General features: G+C 38.1%; 1 protein-coding gene across 2 annotated transcripts; it reads right to left on the reverse strand.

Annotated features, from left to right (window-relative positions):
• Positions 1-229: 229 nt before the first annotated feature.
• Positions 230-20,256, reverse strand: BSPH1 (binder of sperm protein homolog 1; the record flags this gene model as incomplete). Of its 2 annotated transcripts, XM_080908528.1 has the most annotated exons (5): positions 230-372; positions 1,092-1,223; positions 3,481-3,510; positions 14,089-14,109; positions 20,184-20,256. In XM_080908528.1, the coding sequence occupies 5 exons, from the start codon at positions 20,254-20,256 to the stop codon at positions 230-232; spliced, it is 399 nt and encodes a 132-aa protein (XP_080764654.1). The 2 variants fall into 2 exon arrangements, with proteins under 2 accessions (XP_080764654.1, XP_080764655.1); XM_080908529.1 differs by lacking the exon at positions 3,481-3,510.
• Between the last annotated feature and the right edge of the window lie 280 nt (positions 20,257-20,536).

Raw genomic sequence — 20,536 nt, forward strand, 5'->3', positions numbered from 1 at the left:
TTAAAAATTCCACAATCTATCATGTAGACACTAAGTCATCTATAGTCAGAATATCTTTAACTTGCATCCCAGAAAAACAATCTTTAAGCTAAAAAGAAACTTGTAATGAAGATTTAACCTCTTCCCCCTGGACCAAAAGAAAGGAGAAAAAGTCCTTTCCAAGAAGAATTAGTATTTTTCTTCCTTCTCTCCCAAAACAATCATCATCATCATCCAATAAATCTCACTGTTATATACAATATTTCCAAACAAGGTCTTTGTTATAATTTGGGGTGAGTGAACACCACTTTTTTCCGAACAACTCCCCATCTTCTGTGCAGTCCCAGTAGATCATACGTCTGTACCAGAAAGGAAAAATACATGGAGCATAGTCTGTAAAAGAAGGAGTCAGTGGAAGAGGCATAATTTATTATTCTAAGTACACACACACACACACACACACACACACACACACACACACACACACTTCTACACAATCTGTTTTTCTCTAGTCCATGTAGCTTCCGAAGATTGCAATCCATTTATCCTTTGATGATTTACTAGGAGGTTTTTTCTTTTTTAAATCAAGATAATGAAATAAAAAGACACTTTTAGTACATCATTAAATCTATGTGATTTTGATATTTTCAGAAAGTATGCATGTTGGGAACTTGAGAGACATTTCAGTATCTATAGTCCTCACTGAAAAATGAGGACCCAGCTTCAGATGACTAGGACCCAAATAAAACTCTAGGTATACATGCCTCCAATCTCAACTCTAGGGAAAGACAGAGAGAAGAGAATCCCCTGGGCTTGTTTAACAGGAGGTGGCTTCATCAAATCACCAATCTCCAAGTTTAGAAAGAGACCCTGTATCAAAAAAATAATAAATAGGTAAAGAGTAATAAAAGGAGATATGTTACATTGACCTCTGGCTGCCACACACGCACAGTTACTCATCTGCACTTATACCATATGCACTCACTCACCAACAACAAAGACTTTGTGTGCCATTTATTTCCATAATGGAATTTGCTCCCAAGTTCTTGTCTATCATGCCAAATGATCCCCAAGACAAAGTTGACCCTTCCATCTGTGATTCAAGCTCTTACCTGAAAGAGCACAGTACTTCCAGTAACCTTGAAAGGTCTTGTTCAAAGAACACCACTTGTGTTTCAAATTGAAATTGATACAGTCATAAAATATTTCACTTTTATACCAGAATGGAAAGACACATGCACCATCTAAAAGGAAACAAAAATTCTTTTTCTGTCTCTGAGTATGCAAGTAGTGTTCCTTTTTTAAGAATAAATGCTTGCACTAAATGAGAAATCTATGTCAATACCCACACATATACACATAAGGCAAATGGAATGTCTCCTACAGTGTGTGAAAAGAATGTAATGTCTATAGATGGAAAGAAGAGCTTTGGCATGCCATCTCTTAGACACGGCATGGCCATTTCTCTCAACTCACTTCAGGTGTAGTGAACTGCCTAGCACCAAGCTAACAAGATCAGTCAACAGTCCAGTGGGTATCACTAACTTAACTCAGTTAGTTGCCAGAATAATAAAAAAATGAAGAAGGCATGAAAGGAGGAAAGGAAAATAAAAAATGTGAGGAGTGATATAGGGTGTTATAAAAGAAAATGAACAAAATACATTGTTTATGTATATGAAATTATTGTAAATTTTAAAGCATTTAACACAATATATTTTTAATTAAAATGGAATTGTGTCACACATACCCTTTCCTTAAATGTATTAGATATTTTTTTTAACTATTCTATTTTAAATTTTTAAGTGAGTTCTTTCCAGGCTAAAGAGATGGCTTAGTGGCTAAGAACACATATTGTGTAGCCCAGACTGGCCTCAAAATTGTAATCCTTTTGCCTCTGCCTCCACATCCAACTAGATCGCAAAGAGCTCCCAAGAACTAAACCACAAAGCAAAGATCATACATTGAGGGACCCAACACTCCAGCTGCATATGTAGGAGAGGATGGCCTTATCAGGCATCAGTGGGTTAGAGACCCTTTGTCCTGTGAAGGCTTGAGGCCTCAGCATAGGGTCATTCTAATTTGGTGAGGTGGGAGTGGGTGGAGGTCATCCTCATAGAAGCAGGTGGAGGAAGAGAGGATGGGGGCATTTCAGAGGGCAAATCGTGAAAGGGGTAACATTTGAAATGTAAATAAATAAAATAACCAATAATAAAAGGACATAATGTTATTGCAGATGATCCATGTTCATTTCTAAGTACCCCAGTGTAACAGCTCACAATTCTCTGTAACTTAGGCTCCAAGAAGGACCCTATATACATGTGGCCTTCATAGGCATTTGCACATGGACTAAAAAGAGCACACCTAAATGCTGACACAAGCACATACATAACTAAAAACTAAATGTGACTCTTAAAATGGTGAGTTCTTCCTCAGAATCTCTTACTTTAGAGATCAAGGCCACTATTAGAAATGTAATCACCATTGTAAAAAAAAAAAAAAATGCAAGACCTGGGTCTTAGGGGCATTATGACCCTGGCATCTCTTATAAAGGAAAACATTTCATTGGACTAACATATTTAAAAGGTTAGACCACTATTATCATGGAGCCAACATGGCAGCATACAGGTAGACATGGTACTAAATAAGAAGCTATGAGCTCTACATCTGGATCAACAAACAACCAGAAGTGAACTGGCTTGAGCTTCTGAGACCTCAAAGCCTACCCTCTAGTGACCTCTTCCAACAAAAGGACTAATACTCCCTAATATTCCAACAAGGCTGCAGCTACGAATAATACCACTCACTCCCTCTGAGCCTATTTGGTTCAATTTTATTTAAACCACCACAAACTGGATCCCACAAGCATCAAAAATTATTACTAATTTAACCGCACCTAGGTCAATATCATTTGTATTATATTGAAATATTTTTAATATAGTTAGGCAACTGATTATATAAAAAACTGGTTTTCTACTTCAGTACCATTTTGTTCACAATACTCCAAATTATTATTGGCTGATTTTGTATATGAATTTTAAAATCTGTTATTCCCTATTAGAATGGCAGAATTTTAAAAATATACATTTTTAGTCCTGGTAAGAATTCATGGGGGTTCATTTTACTCTTTTATCTGTTCACAAAGGACATACACAATGTTTTAGGGAAAAAAAGAGAAAAAATACTAAAAACAAAATCACTAAGTTCTCATTTTTATGAAATCAGAAGACAACACAGAGGGACTGAAGAAATTACTTGTGGTTAAGAGCACTAGATGCTCTTCCAAAGGACTTGATTTCAATTGTCAGCACCTATATGTCTGTTCACAACCATTTGTAACTTCAGAACCAGGAAATTTGATGCTTTCTTTGGTCTGCTACTGACAGTAGGGACTCATGTGGTGAAAAGACATACAGACAGGCAAAACACCCATACACATACAATTAAAGAAAAGTTTAAAGAGAAAGAACATATATTAATAACAAAAATGTCTGATCAACTTACCTTCTGTCTCTGGATTTCTAATTACAGACTCTGAAAAATAAGAATTTAGGTATAGTTCACTTCAATCATAGACTTTAAAACAGACCCTTCTAGCAAATGAGATTAATAGTTACACTAGTCTGTAGAAAAGCAATACTGGCATGAGATGATGTCAAGGAAGAGACACTATGACCACACCACAGCATTTCCTTCAAAGAAAAAATTTTAATTAGGACTGGCTTACAGTTTCAGAGGTTTAGTCCATTATTATCATGATGGGAAGCATGGAAGCACATAGACACAGTGCTGTAGAAGGAGCTAAAATTCTACATCTTGATCCATAGGCAGCAGAATACTGTCTATCACACACTGGGAGTAGATTCACCATAAGAGACTTCAAAGCCCACCTCTACAGTGACACACTTCCTTCAGCAAGGCCACATTTAGTCCAGAAATGTCACACCTCCTAACGCTGCTACCCACTATGGACCAAACATTCAATGTGAGTCCATGGGAGGCATACCTATTCAAACCACAATATATAAAATATAAGTTCTATTTCCACATCTAGTTTTGTTCTCCTAAATTGATTTACTTTATAGAAATCGTAATCTTTTTTCATTGCTGGGGATTAAACCCAGGTTTTGTGAATTCTGGGCACGCACTTATCTATGCTTCCAGACCTCCTCTGAGAAAATTTTGGCAGGCTTTCTATGTATCCTATACATTACATTTCTTAATGGTTTAATTCCAAAGTACTTCATCATCCTTATAAAACAGAGTAGTAATTCCTCTCTCATCGATGTTTGAATGGCTTTTAACATTAATTATTCATAAAGATAATTTATGGATAATTTATAATACATTTATATCAACCACAAAGCCAGATTCTAATAATTTTGCCAGCTTTACTAGTAACCTATTATTTTACATGGTTATTAAAAGGGTATTATGAGTTATTTCTCTTCCATAATATCATGTATATTAAAGGTTCTATCTCAAGTCAACTAGCTTACAATAGTCCTGTGTTTATGGGTTTAGTTGGAATAGCATTCTAACTAAAATTCCAATTCCATTACAAATCACAACTGGACAAAGTACAAAGAATAGGTGTCTATGGAGTGTTCAGCCACACATGAACACTCAATATCCTAGACCCTCTTCCTGAAACTGAAATAACATCATGGATTAGGGAGAGAATGATTGTAACACCCCAAGAAGAGGTAAGGATGGACCATGAAATCTAATGCTCTCTCCTGGACTCTTTGGGCAACAATACTTATATACACATAGCCACATACACACACACATACACACACACACAATTAAAAATAAAGTAACTTGATTAAAAATAGAAAGTTAGAGATAAAATATCGATAAGAAAATTTTAAAGAAACACATCTTTTATAGTATATTAAGCTATTACCAAAAATGACCATATGAACAACACAGGAAAGTCTGATTTGTTATTTTTTGAAGTATTCAATCTTTAAAAAAAGAAAATAACAGTTTGATATATCCATAATGACACATTTAATCACTTAAGTAATAATAAAAATTACTAGTTTTTAATTATTTTGGTATTTTTATTAATTCTTTGAGAACTTCATACTTTATTTGTTTTGTAATTCTCACTCCCTCAAATAATTTCTCCTAGAACCACAACCCATTACATACTCAGCTAAATCTAAGCCCTATATATTATTGTATAAGTGGCAGTCCACTAGACAGTAGTTTGATGAGTCCATATTCTTTAAGAGAACTTTCTCTTTTAGTAGCTATCAATTATCAATAGCTACTCAGCTAGGGGTAGCACTTCTTACTCACCTCATCATTCCTGTGAGCTAATAGTTATACCCATAGATGACTACAGTACTCAACTCTCATCACAAAAGCTTGTTTTGAAGTAGATGACAATTAATAGACACCCAGAACTGTTCAATATGTGGAGAACAAGATACTGTAGGATGCTCAGCCTTAAATGACACATCTATAGCACACACCATCCTCCTCAGGATCAGGGATTATTGTGAATAAAGGAGTATAAATATTGTCAGATAGCTTGAGGCAGAGCTGGTGCTTCAGACCCCTACTGCCATACAAAGACAGCTTGACTTCCAGGAGGTCCATCATAAATAGGCACACAGGTAAGAAAACCCCTGTCCCAATACCTGGCCCAACTGAGAACTCCATGGGGCTCAGCTGAGGCAAGCACTATTCATCTTGCCCTACTGGAAACACATTTAACTTATGGCCCACAACTCTGCATCAGGCAGAGCTGGCACAACAGACCCCCGCCCACATCCAGGGACAACTTGACTCCCAGGAGGTCCATCTTAACCAGGCTCAGAGATACAGCTCAATTCCTAGGATGTCCATCATAACTACACTAACAGAGACAGCCTGACTCAAGGAGACCTATAATGACCAGGCTCGTAGGAGATACAGGATGCAGAAGATAAGATATGTAAGCCACCCAAATATTCTACTACAGAACTCCTATACCACATCAACAACTTCATCAAGTTGACTGGATATAAAATTAATGCAAACAAATCAGTATCCTTCCTCTACACAAAGAATAAATGGGCTAAGAAAGAAGTTAGAGAAACAACAGCCTTCACAAAAAAGATATAAACTATCTTGATGTAATCCTAACTAACCAAGCAAGTGAAAGTTTTATATTATAAGAAACTCAAGCCTCTGAAGAAAGAAACCAAAGAAAACCTCAGAAGATAGAAAGATCTCCCATGTTCATGGATTGATAGGATTAACATCAATTACTAAAATCAACCTACAGATTCTCTGCAACCCCTTTCAAAATTCTCAACTTCATATGGAATAACAAAAAATAACAAAAAACAATTCTCAACAATAAAAGTACTACTTGTGGCAGAGAATTAGACTGTGGGATGGCAATCCCATACATCTACCTGATTTTCCGTCTCTCCACTGTGAGCACTACAAGTCCCCCATCATTACTGTAGAGCACTTCCTCCAACCTCACACCCTTTGAGTTCTGAGAGTCTCTCACTTCCCAGCTTTCTGCTACGCCCTGGAGCGTCCCCTCTACTTCGTACCTCCTCAAGTTGCCTGTTTCCATTTTATCTGATGGCCCTTGGGGTTTCAAAGGAACTGCTAGGACACATATGTAGAAGAGCATGAGAGAAAGAAGGTCCAAGGACAATCCTCAATTTGGATCTAGTTCAAGGGGCCCAGGGTCCTGACACTGTTATTGATGCTGTGGTATGCTTGCAGACAAGAAGCTAACATGGCTGCCCTCTTGGAGGCCAAACAGCTGAAAGAGTCAGATGCAGATACTAGTATCAAACTAATGAAAGAAAGTCAGGGACCTTGTGTTGAATTGGGGGAAATCTGTAAGAAGCTGAGGAGGATGAGGGTAGCTCACAGGGAAGAGTAGCAATCTCAACTGAAATAGATCCCAGCGAATTCTCAGACAGTAAGCCATAAACCAGGCAGAATACATCAGATGATATGAGGCCACTGACACATATACAACAGAGGACTGCCTAGTCTGGTCTCAGTGAGAGAAGATGAACCTAACCCTGAAGAGACTTGAGATCCCTAGGAGTGTTGAGGCCTGATGAGGTGGGGTGGGGGCATGGGGACATCCTCTTGGAGATAGGGGAAGAAAGAGAGAGGGATGGAGAATGATTATGAAGGGATAAAGTCTAGACTGTACAAAAAGATTAAAGAAGAAAATAGATACATTAAAACAAGAAAAAAATAAAAAGGAACTTCTTTGGGAATCAACATCCCTGACCTCAAGCTGTGCTAAAGAGGAATCGTGATAAAAACAAAAACAAAAATAAAAAAAACACATGGTATTGGTAGAAAGAAAGACAAGAAGACCAAAGGAATAGAATTAAACACACAGAAATAAACCCACACCCACTTAATGTCACCTAATCTTTGACAAAAAATATAAAAACATACTTTAGATAAAAGACCATTATTTTCAATAAATGGTTCTGGTGTAACTGTAAGTCAGCATGTAGAAGAATGTCAATTGACACATTTTAATTGGATATTTTATTTATGTATATTTCAAAAGTTATTCCTTTTCCTGGTTTTTCTTCTGCAACTGCCCTATCCTACCTCCCCTTACCCAGCTTTTAAGAGTGTCCTCCCCAATCCACCCACCATCCACTACTATGTAACCACCTGAGCATTCCTCTCCACTGGGGCATCAAGCTTTCACAGGACCAAGGGACTCCTTTCCCACTGATGCCAACTAAGGACCCTTCAGCTCCTTCAATACATCCCCTAACTCCTCCAATGGGGTCCCTGTGTTCAAACCAATGAATGGCTTTGAGCATCCATATCTGTATTGGTCAGAATCTGGCAGAGCCTCTCAGGAGACAGCTGTATCAGGCTCATGTCAGCAAGCATATTTTGGCATCAGCAATTTTATCTGGCCTTGGTGTCTGTATGTGGGGTAGATCCCCAGGTGAGGCTGAGTCTGGATGGACTTTCCTTCTGTCTCTGCTCCTCTCTTTGTTCTCATATTACCTTTATACAGGAAAAATTCTGGGCTCATATTTTGGAGATGGATGGGTGGCCACATCCCTTAAAAGGAGGCCATACCTAACCTCTGAATATGGAATCAACAGATTCTCCCTCTCCTTTGTTGGGTATTTCAGTTAATTTCATCTCCAAGAGATCCTGAGAGGCTCTTGCTTTTCTGGCATCTGGGACTTTCTGGTGGCTACCACCAGTTCCCCATTCCATATTGCTACACACCTCTGTTTAAATTCCTGACTCTCTGTACATCTTCTCCATTTTTTCCTATAACTGGTTCTTTCCTCTTCCCTTCCTTTCTCCCTCCCAAGAGCCTCCCACTTTCTATTTCCCTTGATTATACTGTTCCCCCTTCAAGGAGGACTGAAGCATTCACTCTTTGCTTTTTTTTTTCCTTTGGAGATTCATGTGGTATGTATGTTGTATCATGGGTGTTTCAAGCCCATGGACTAATATCTACTTATCAGTGAGTACATACCATGTGTTTTCATTTGTGACTGAGTTACCTCACACAGGATGATACTTTCTAGACTCATCCAATTGCCTAAGAATTTCATGAAGTCATTGCTTTTAATCACTGAGTAGTACTCCATTATGTAAATTTACCACACTATCTGTATTCATTCCTCTGTGAAAGAACATGTGGGTTTTTTATGTTCTGCCTATTATAAATAAGGCTGCTATAAACATAGTGGACTATGTGTCCTTATTACATGTTGGAGCATCTTTTGGTATATGCCCTGGAATGGCATAGTTGGTTCCTCAGATAGCACTATGTCCAGTTTCCCATGGAACCACCAAACTAATTTCCAGAGAGGTTGTGCCATCTTGCAATCCCACCAAAAATGAAGGAGTGTTCCACTTTCTCCACATTCTTTTGAGCACCTGCTGTCATCTGAGTTTTTGATCTTAGCAATTCTGACTGGTGTGAGGTCAAATCTGAGTGGATTTTTGATTTGCTTTCTCTAATGTCTAAGTATGTTGAACATTTATTTAGGTGCTTCTTGTCCATTTGATATTTCTCAGTTGTGAATTCTCTGTTTAGTTCTGTACTCCATTTTAATAAGATATTTTGATTCTCTGGAATCTACCTTGAGTTTTTTGTATATGTTGGATTTTAAACCTCTATCAGATATAGGATTTGTAAAGAATTTTTCCCAATCTGTTTGTTGATTGTTTGACCTAATAACAGTGTCTTTTGCCTTACAGAAATGTTGTGATTTTATGGGGTCCCATTTGTCCTATAAGCTTTGATATGTTGTGCCTTTATTTCCATTACATTCTAAAACGTCATTAATTTCTTTCCTTATTTCTACCTTGACCAAGTTATCATTGAGTAGAGCATTGTTTAGCTTCCATGTGCATGTCTCTTTTTTGTTGTTGTTGAAGTACAGCCTTAGTCCATGGTGATCTTATAAAATTATGTTAGCCTTCTTCCTTGTGCTGTGTCTTGTTTAATGAAGAATCATATAGTCAGTTTTGGAAAAGTTCCACTGAGGTCCTGAGAAAAGGGTATATTTTTCTGTTTTGTTTTAGGATAAAATGTTCTATAGATATCTATTAAATCCATTTGGTTCATAACTTCTATTAGTTTCACTGTGACTCTCTTTAGCTTCTGTTTTGATGTCTTTCTTTATTGAGGAAAGTACAATGTTGAAGTCTTCCAATATTATTGTGTGAGGAGAAATGTGTGATTTGAGCTTTAGTAAAGTTTATTTTATAAATGTGGGTGCCCTTGCATTTAGAGCAGACCTGTTGAAATTTGAGAATTCATATTGGTAGATTTTTCCTTTGATGAAATAGAACTGTCCTTCTTTGCCTTTTTTGATAACTTTTGGCAGAAAGTTGATTTTATTTGTTATTAGTCTAGATATTCCAGCTTGTTTCTTGTGGTCATTTACTTGGAAATTTTTTTCCAGCCTTTTACTGAGAGGCAGTGTCTGTCATTGTCACTGACGTGGGTTTACTGTATGCATCAAATGCTGGGTTCTGGTTATGTATTCATTCTGTTAGTCTAGGTCTTTTTAATGGAGAATTGAATCCATTGAAGTTGGATATTTAGGAATAGTTGCTTTCTGTTATTTTTGGGGTCTAGTTGAAGAAGGTTACATTTTTGCTTTTTGTAGGATGTAGTTTCTTAACTTGATTTGGAGTTTTCCACCTATTATCCTTTGTAGGGCTGGATTTGTGGAAAGATATTGTATAAATTCATTTTTTTCATGGAATATCTTGGGTTTTTTCATCTATGTTAATTAATAGCTTTTCTGAGTATAGTAACCTGGACTGGCTTTTGTGTTCTCTTAGTTTCTATATGACATCTCCCCAGAACTTTCTTGCTTTCATAGTCTCTGTTGAGATATCTGGTATAATTCAGATAGGTCTGCCTTCATATGTTACTTGATCTTTTTCCCTTAGTGCTTTTAATATTATTTTTTTGTTTATAATGTTTGGTGTTTGGGCTATTATGTGACAGGATAAAATTCTTTTCAAATTCAATCTATTTGGAGTTTTAGTAGGCTTTTTGTTTGTTTATAGGCATCCCTTTCTTTACACTATAAAAGTTTTCTTCTATAATATTGTTAAAATATTTATTGACCCTTTAATTGGGAATCTTTTCTCTTTTCTATACCTATTATCCTTAGGTTTGGTCTTCTTACTATATCCTGGACTTATTATAAATTGGATTTTCTGGGATAGGAGCTTTTTTAATTTTGCTTTTTTCTTTGACTGTTGTGTTAATGTTTTATATGGTATTTTCTTCCCCTGAGATTCTCTCTTCTATATCTTGTATTCTGTTTATGATGCTTGTATCTGTGAGTCCTTATCTCTTTCCTAGATTTTCTCTCTCCAGGGTTGTCTTCCTATGTGACTTATTTCTTTTCTTTTTCCAATTTTAGATCCTGAATTTTTTTTCAGTTTCTGCACAAATTTGCTTGGGTTTTACTTTAATTTTTTAAGGGATTTTTGTGTTCCCTCTTTAAAGTCTTCTGCTTGTTTGCCTTTGTTCTCCTGAATTTCATTAAGAGAGCTATTTATGTCATTCTTAAAGTTCTCAATCATGATCATGAGATGTGATTTTTAAATCTGAATGTAATGGGAGAGAATGTGGGAAATAGCCTTGAACACATTGCCACGGGAGAAAATTTTTCCTGAACAGAACACCAATGACTCAAGCTCTAAAATCAAACATTGACAAATGACATCTCATGAAACTAAAAGCTCTGTCAGACAAAGGACACTGTCAATAGGACAAAATGACAACCTACAGATTGTGAAAAGATTTTTACCAGTCCTACATGTGATACAACAATCATTCTGAGTGAGGTAACCCAGTCACAAAAAAACACTCATGGTATGTACTCACTGATTAGGGGATACTAGCCCAAAAGTTTTCGAATACCCAAGAAAACATCCACAGAACTTATGAAGCTCAAAAAGAAAGAAGGCCAAAACATGGATGCCTCAGTTCTTCTTAGAAGAAAGAACAAAACATTCATGGGAGGGAATAATGGGACAAATAGAGGAACAGGGATTGGAGAAAATATCAACCAGAGACTTCCTTACCTAGGGATATACCCCATATGCAGCCACTAAACCCAAGCAGTTTTGTTCATGCCAAGTTGTGCTTATGGGCAAGAACATGATATTGATGCCTCCACAGAAGCTTTTCCAAAGCCATACTGATACAGAAGAGGATGCTTGCAGCTAACCATGAGACTGAACACGAGGACTCCAATGAAGGAGCTAAAGAAAAGACTGGGGGATCTGAAAGGGTCTGCAACCCCATGGGGAGAACAAAATTACCAACTAACCAAACCCAATGCAGCTCTCAGGGACTAAATCACCAACCAATGAGTTGGCATGGAGATACCCATTGCTCCAGGTGCATATGCAGCAGAGGATAACATTTTCTGACATCAATGGTAGGAAAAGCCTTTGTTCCAGTGAAAGCTCACTTTCCTGGTGTAGCAGAATGGAAATGCCAAAATGCTGAGGTGAGAGAGGTTTGATGGGAGACAGAACACCATTCATGAAGGCAATGGGAGGGGGATGGAGGATGGGATTGGGAGAAAGGGATAACATAACATCTAAAATATAAATGCAGAGAATATTTGATAAAGAAAAAGAAATAAAAAACAGGGCACAAAGCTAAATAATGTTTCAACTCAAGAAATTTGGATGGCTGAGAAGTACTGAAAAAATATTTAACATCCTTAATTTTTCAGGACATGAAAATCAAACTGGCCCTGATGTTCTGCCTTATACAAATTAGAATGGCTGAGATAAAAAAAAAAAAAAAAAAAAAAAAAAAAAAAAAAAAAAAAAAAAAAAAAACTTTTGTGACAGCAGCTACTGTCAAGGATGTGGATAAAGATGAACTTTGCTGGTAGAATTGCAATCTGCTAAAACTACTTTGGAAATCAATCTGGTAGTTCCTCAAAAACACAGAAATAGTTCTACCGGAAGTACCAGCTATTCCACTACTTGGAATTTACACAAAAGATACCCAACAAATAACATTGTCACATGTTCCACTATGTTTAAAGCACCCTTATTTATAATAGCCAAAAGCTGCAAAAAAAACTAGATGCCCTTTAATGGAATAATGGGTACGGGTACAAAAATGTGGTACACTTACACAGTGGAATACAACTAGGATATTAAAAAGGACTTCATGAAATTTGTAGACAAATGGATGGAACTAGAAAATATTATCCTGAATAAGATAACCCACCCCCCAAAAAAACATGGTATGTATTCACTTATGAATGAATATCACCCCACAATCTCAGAATACTTACTATACAACTCACAGACCATATGAAGGTTAACAAGAAGTAAGGCCAAAATCTGGGTGCTTCAAAACCACTTATAAGAGAAAACAAAATAATTATGGGAGACGAAGAGGGGAGGAAAATGGGTGGGAAATGGGAGATGAAGGCAAAATGTGGACAGTATCAGGTATGGGAAGAGACAAAAGTCTAGAGGGCCAGGAAAATGAATAAAAATAAGTAACATTAGTGGGTGGGAAACCACTAGAAAGTCCCAGATTTCAGGGACAGGAGAGGCTTTTAGGATTCAATAGTGATGACATTAGCTAAAATATCCAATAATCCAATGGGGAGATAGAACTTGAAAAGATCACCTCCAGAAGTAGTCATGGTCCCCAGTGACGAGATGGGGCCACCCGCCCATCTCAAACTTTTTAACCCAGAATTGTTCCTGTCTAAAGGAAATTCAGGGACATAAATAAAGCAAAGGCTGAATAGGTTATCCAGTGACCATCCAACTGTTTGATCCCTTCTGTCTTCAGACACCAAATCCCAACACACATTATTTCTGATGCCAAGATGTGTTTGTAGACAGGAGCCCTGCATGGCTGTCTTCTGTGAGACTGTTTCAGCACCTGACTAAGACAGGTGCAGCTACCAACCATTGGACTGAGCATGGGGACCCCAATTTAGGAGTTAGGAGGAGAACCAAAGGAACAGCAGGGGTTTGAAACCTCATAGCAAGAACAACAGTGTCAAAGCTCCCAGGGACTATACCACCAACAAAAGAGTATATATGTCCCAGTACATGGCTCCCACTACATATGTAGAAGAGAACTGTCTTATCTGGCATCAAATTGGGACACTTGGTCTTGTAGAAGTTTGATGTCCTAATAAAGGGAGATGCTATAGGAGTGAGGCAGAAGTGGGTGGGAGGAGTTAATGGGAAGAAGGTTGAGGAGGGAAGACTGGGAAGGGAGATAAAATTTTAAATGTAAACAAGTAAAAGTATTAATAAATTTAAATAAAAGAAATGTCAAAGCCAGATGCAGTGGACAGATATAAAGACTGTTTTCCATTCACAGCAGGAATGTTGCACATTTGAACTCACTGCTGCTGTGACAGCATGTTCCAGATCCATGCAAATCCAAGTCCTATAAAACCTTTAACTATTATAGAGGAATTTACTTTTTTCTGTATATATACACAAAATAACATTTTATGAAACTATGAAATATTAATATGAGATACTCTGCGTCACCACTTACCACATATTTTGCAATGTCTAATAGGAGGTTTTTAAAAACAAACTTACCTATAGTTGGTGCATAATAATCTGAAAAATACAATTAGAAACAGATTTTTATTTCATTAAGTTTAACATTTAGAATTAAAGAGAAAAAAAATCTCACAAAATTCAATTATAAAAAATTGCATTTTTATAGTTGTACATTTGAACTCACAGCAACTGTGACAGCATGCAGAAGACCTGTGTAAGCTCAGGCCATACAAACTTATTAATTATCTTTAAATTTATGTATTGAAGTATCATAGCTTCTACAAGACAAGAGAGTACCCTAAGTGACTGTGACGCTAGTCCTGCGGCCTCATAGGTCACTGCAGGGCTAAGCATTAGCCCTGGTGCCCAAGGTCCCATTAAATAGTAGAGCTTTGCACAGAGACTGAAGTGACAATCATGAAAATTCCATGATTCTGATCTAGGTCTTTTGCATATGTTATGGATGTAGGCTTGGTGTTTTGTGGGACTTCTAATAGAAGTAACTTGTTCAGGCATCCTTTTACCTCCTCTTGAACTCTTACATTCACTCAGCCTTGATATGAAGATTTGTGCCTGTATTGATTTATCTTGTTGTGTTGTGTTCAATTGATATCCCTAGAGACCTGCTTTTGTCTAAAGGGAAATGTAGGAGTTGAAGTACTGTGGGAGCGGGAGGGTGCTGTAGAAACTACTGGAGTGGAGGGAAAAGAAACTGCATTTGGAATGTATTATATGAGAGAAAATATTTTTTAAAAGTTCAGTTTTGGTCTCTCTAGTCATTGTGAGAGTTGTCTTCCCATTGTTAAAGTTGCTGCTGCAGAACCTTGACCTCATACAATGGTGGTTCCAGAATTTATTCCGAGCCTGTGGTTCTAACCACAGCTCTTGGTTAGTAGACTTTAGTGAATATGAAATGGATTTTTTGTCTCTAGAAGATTCCCAGAACCCAGGGTGTAACTTGGGGGTTTGACTCCATCTAGTCACCTTGGTTCTGAGTATCCAGCCTTACTCTTGATCCTGTTGGCACATAGCCAATACAGGATTATGTCAGTAATCCATTTGATAATCCACACTGTATTTCATAAAACCCCTAGCTAAATGGAATGCAGATATTCCTCTAAAAAGAGTCACAGAAAACAGCACATCTCAATAGGGTCAGAAGAACAGGAAGTCAAAACACTCTCCAACAATTATATAAAACAATCAATGCAACTGAAAGAAAAAAATGTAACCCAACCTCCACTTGTGATTACCTACCAACCAATTCCACTATACACAGTAATCCAAAGTTACAGAAATTAAAAATAGAAGTGTTTTGCAAGAAGAGGGATTTTGCACCCACCATGTGTTGGGTGCTTCCCCATTGATCATTGATTAAGAAAATGTCTTACATCTGAATCTCAGAGATATTTCCCGAGGTGTGGTTCCTTTCTCTCTGTTGACTCTAACCTGAGTCAAGTTGACACAAAATTAGACAGTACAACTGTCCCCTTATCAGCACAAGAACATATCACTCTTGCAGTTTGAATAGTTATGGCACCCATAAACTCATGTATTTCAATGCTTGCCCCATAGGTAGTGACATTGGGAGCTATAACATTGGAGTAGGTGTGGCTTTTTTGGAAAAAGTGTCACTGTGGATGTTTATGTAAGGTCTCAGTTTTGCTCCAGCTATGTTCAGTGTGACATACAATCTCTTTGTGCTGTGTTTGGATCAAAATATCTAACACTCATATTCTCCAACTCCATATCTACCTGCATGCTGCCATGCTTCCCTGCCCATCCCCCATGGCGCTAATGGACTAAACCTTTGAAACTGTAAGTCAGCCACAATTAATTTTTTTCTTTTTATAGAGTTGTCTTGGTCATGATATTTCTTCATAGAAAACTGTAAATAAAACAACATTATTAAGCAACAAAAAAAAAAAAAAAGAAGAAGAAGAGTGATTTTGGGGTTGCTCTCTACGACTAATATCAAAATATGAGTAAGGAGATCTTTGAAACAAGAAAACATGGGGTATTACGTGTTCAGCCTCAAATGGGACATTTATACCAAGACCCTCTCATTGGGGTTTGGCAAACAATGCAGAAAAGGAAGCAGAAAAATATGAGAATAAATGTGAGAAGTGTGAAATTATGTTCTCTGGACTTGGAATGACTTGGCTATTATACTCATAGCAGCTGTAGTTGTTTTGCAAACGATCAATAAAACCTAAGTTCCAGCATAGACATGGGAGGTGTGGGAGGTGATCTCTGCAGGCACATGCCTTACTGGGGAGCTATTGGCAGCCAAAGGCTTCTGGGAGAGAGCATCATTCTTCTTTGAGGGCTCAGCTACTGATAGTATTCCATGGCTCCATGTTTGATGCTCACATGGGTGCCATTAACTAGATAATGGATAAAAACAACAGCCATTTGGGGTTGCAGACAGCAACAGACACTCAGGTCACTGTGCCTTCATGGGACAGGCAGAAGGCACCACTGTAAAGAGAAAATAGTGATGGAGAGATTGGAAAGATAGATAAAATGGAGCAGTACATGTACTGTGGAAAGAGGCAGATCTGGAGACATGATGAGATGCAGCAACACTGGGGACCATACTGATGTGAGTGAACTGCACTGCCACTGAACACCATGGTGATATGTGTCTGTGTGCTACCTTCAAATGACATGTCTGGATCTGTGGTCCTACTGCAGCCAGGGTCTCTCTCTGTTGATGTCTGTATCCCATATCACCTCAAAGGCCATATGAATAAGTATGGTCTACACTGCTCCCTGAAGCCATGATAATCTCCATGGGCCATACTAATGTTGGGGCCATATAGATCTAAATGGTCTGAACTAGCACCTGTGGCCATGATAATGTCTGGGCCAGTGCTGCAGTCAGGGGCCATGTCTGGATCCATGGTTTTACTAATGTGGGGATCTGTGATGATATTTATAGTCGGTAATAATACCAAAGTTCTTGTGGATGTCCATGGTCTGCGCTGCCACCTAAAGTACAGTTGATGTTTGGGGGGGGCTATGCTTCCTCTGGGAATTGCCTATGCTGCCACCTGAGGCCATGGTGATTTTCAGATCCACACTAACACTGAGCACTATTCCTAGACCCATGGTCCTACCAAAGCCAGGGTCTGTGTTGATATCCATGACCTATGTTAGCACCAAAAGCCATGTGGATGCCTGTGGTCTGTGCTGTAATGTGGGCCCATGTTGATACATGTGCACCACACTGTGACAGGGGTCCATACTTCTGTGGGTTGCCTGGAATACCACCTGATGCCTTGGTGATGTTTGATCCATGCTACCACCCAGGGCCATGTCTGGGTCAGGAGTCCTACTGCAGCCAAGGTCTGGAGTGATGTTTGTGACCAGTGTTACCACCAAAGGGCATGAAGACGTCATTGGTCTGAATTTCAACCTAAATCTATGTTTATGTTCAAGGGCCTCATTGCCACTGGGGGCCATGTTGATGCATGTCTGCCTGAGGCTATGGTAATTTTTTGCAGTGCAGGCTGCCTCTAAGGGTCTTTTCTGTAACTGTGGGTCTACTGCAGGCTAGGGCCATGTTCATGGTTTTTGCTGTCACCAGAAGCCATGTGGAAGCCCATGATCCATGTTCCTACTGACTGTAAAGACCAACAGACTGTTTCTGCAGTCATATTGATGACTGTTGACTAGTTGAGAAAGACAGACATAGAAGGCTTCTGTAGAATCCTTACACCATCCCCAGCTGCCATCACCCCTCAAAGATGTAGCCTAACATTAAGCTATTGAAGAAAACTCTTAAAGTGTATTAAGAATGAGGAAGTTATCTCTCCACAATTAAGGGCTTCTGATTTGGGCACAGAAGGGAAATTATTCAGTTATATTTAAGAAGCAGGCTACTGCAGGTTAGCCATGCTTCAGTGAGTATAAGGATGGCATAAATTGGACTTGGTTTTCAAGGAGGTCACAAGGAAAAGGATAGATATGGGAGGACTAGAAATTTACTGTGATGGGGTACATTACATAAAATTCCTCCCCAAGAAATCAGTAAAATTATTATGCTAAAAATGTAATGAATAGTACATATTGGGGTAAATTGAAAGAGGAAACAAGTGTATATATAATTATTTTTATTATATGTGTGTACATATGAAATTCTTAGGAATAAAAAATTAAACAAATGTAGAAGTAACAGCAAAAAGGAGAGGTTACTATTTCCCAGTTATTGGTTATATATTTTATACCTAAAATAATAATTTTAATCTTGGAAAGAGATCAGTTAAACCAACCATCTGTAAAGTGTTTCCAACTATCACTTCTTCTGCAGGTCATAAGCATAATGGTTTCAGTATGTACCACTCAAGGCCTGTTCCTTCTGTCTTCCCACTGGTCTGTTAAATCATTGACTGAGATATCTATGATATTTAATACTTTACCCCAAAGCCTACCACAATATCACTGCCAAAATGCTAGGTAAATAAGTTTCATTATTGGATTTCTCTGAAAGTAGAAAGCCTCTAAGTTTTGATCATATGCTCTCATCTTCAGACTGACTAATGAAGGAATTTGATCATTGCAGCCCACATCGACTAGAGTTAGCGCAAGCCTTCAGTACACACTTCAGTGGCTCAAACAAAAGGCTTATAGGGACCTGGAAGGTAAAGGTACTTGCCACCAAGCCAGTCTGAGGAACCAAGTAAGATCCCTAGCACCCACATTGTGGAAAGAATAAACTGGTCTCTCACAAGTGATGAGCCTCCACCACCACCACCACCCACAAAAATCAACATAAAACAAAAAATGATGTGACAACTGGAGATGACTCTGTGTTTAAGAGGGCTCGCTGCTCTTGCAGGGGACTTAGGTTCAGTTTTCAGTACTCATATGGCAACTCAAAACCAACTGTCATTCCTATTCCAGGGGACATCTTTCACCCTTCATGGTCACCAGGCATGCACATGGTATTTGTATATGCATGAAGGCAAAATACTTATACACACAAAGTAAGTTGTGGGAGGACACTAATGGTAGCTTTGGAACTCCAGAAATCAAATGTCCACATTTAAAGGAGAATCATAGAGAAGAAATAATTGGATGATCAAAGGCAAAAGATCAGGGACTCATTCGATGTATAGGATAATATGCTCAGGATTTCCGGGATCTCACTTTATATAGCAGAGATGGTGATGGTAATAATACTTAGAGGAATGAGACACCAATCCCTATAAAGACAGATGTTGGAAGTAGAAAAATCTTAGGAGCATCTTAACTAGCTTCTTAGATTATGTACTGTGTTGAACAAGGTAAAAGAGAAAACTGGGCCAGAAAGATGGATCAGGGAATAAAAGTGTTTTCTGACAAAGCCTGATGACATGAGTTTGGTCCCCAGAATCTCTACAGTGGAAGTAGAGAACAGTTTTAATTTGATCTCAACATGCACACCATGATATCTAAGTGTACATGCACAAAAACAAATAAGCATTATTTAAATTTTTCACATAAAAACACATATCTATGGCAAAAAGTGTTGCCTTTCAATAATCATAAAGTGGAATTCCAATTGATAGAAAAGTGGTTATACAAAGAGAATCTTCTCTTCCTCTTTTGGCTCTTTCACTTTTAAATCCTTATAGACTCTGGCTTTTAATTATTTTTAGATGCAAAGACATGATGAGAGTACTTAAATTAGTATATACTCCTAGCCACTCCATTAAAAAGTAGTTTGCACAGCTCCACACAATCCTCACAACACTAAGGAACCAGGAAGCAATCCTTCCTTAAAGAGCCATTTCAGAGTCACTCAGGACAACACAACTTTGATAAGGAAATAAAATGGGCCCTCCAAAACTGAGTCTCCTTTTCTCCTTATGTAGGTATTTCAAACGTACCTAAATAGAGAAATTGTTCTGTGATGTCACTTCTGGCACCAGAAAATCACAGTTTGCATTCTCATTCTTTCTCTGCTGTTAGTTTCTTCTTGCCAAGTTTGAGCCTTTGGGGAATCATGTTTTCTAAAAAACTTGCCTTTTCATTTATTAGAACACATGTAATCAGGATGGCCTTTACCCCACAGAACATTTCACATGATGCACTAGGCTGTTTCTCCAAAAATTCACCGCAGCCATATTCATTTCATTCCTTACCTTCCTCCTGAAAACTGAAAATGCTGTGAAACAGGCAGATAGAAACCATTAGAAAGCCCACAGGCTGGGCCATGTTCCTCCTGTCAGGTTGGTAAGCATAGCTCACTCTGAAGCTCTTGTAGGCCTGGGATCTAGTCACAGCCCCTGTCTCCTCCTTGTCACGTCACATCTCTCCTCCTCCTTCCTCTTCCCACTCATTTTTTCTCCACAGCTAGCAAAAAGATAAATGTTCACATCACATGGGTAGTTGTGTGTATAAGGTACTTTAATCCATTTCATATGCCAGAGTTGAGGAATATTTTGTAAAAACCCAGTAAAGTTTCTTGTTGCAGAATCCTATGACTTTATAGATT

The sequence above is a fragment of the Micromys minutus genome, assembly GCF_963924665.1.
Source record: "Micromys minutus genome assembly, chromosome: 32".
In the NCBI taxonomy this organism is placed as follows: Eukaryota; Metazoa; Chordata; class Mammalia; order Rodentia; family Muridae; genus Micromys; species Micromys minutus.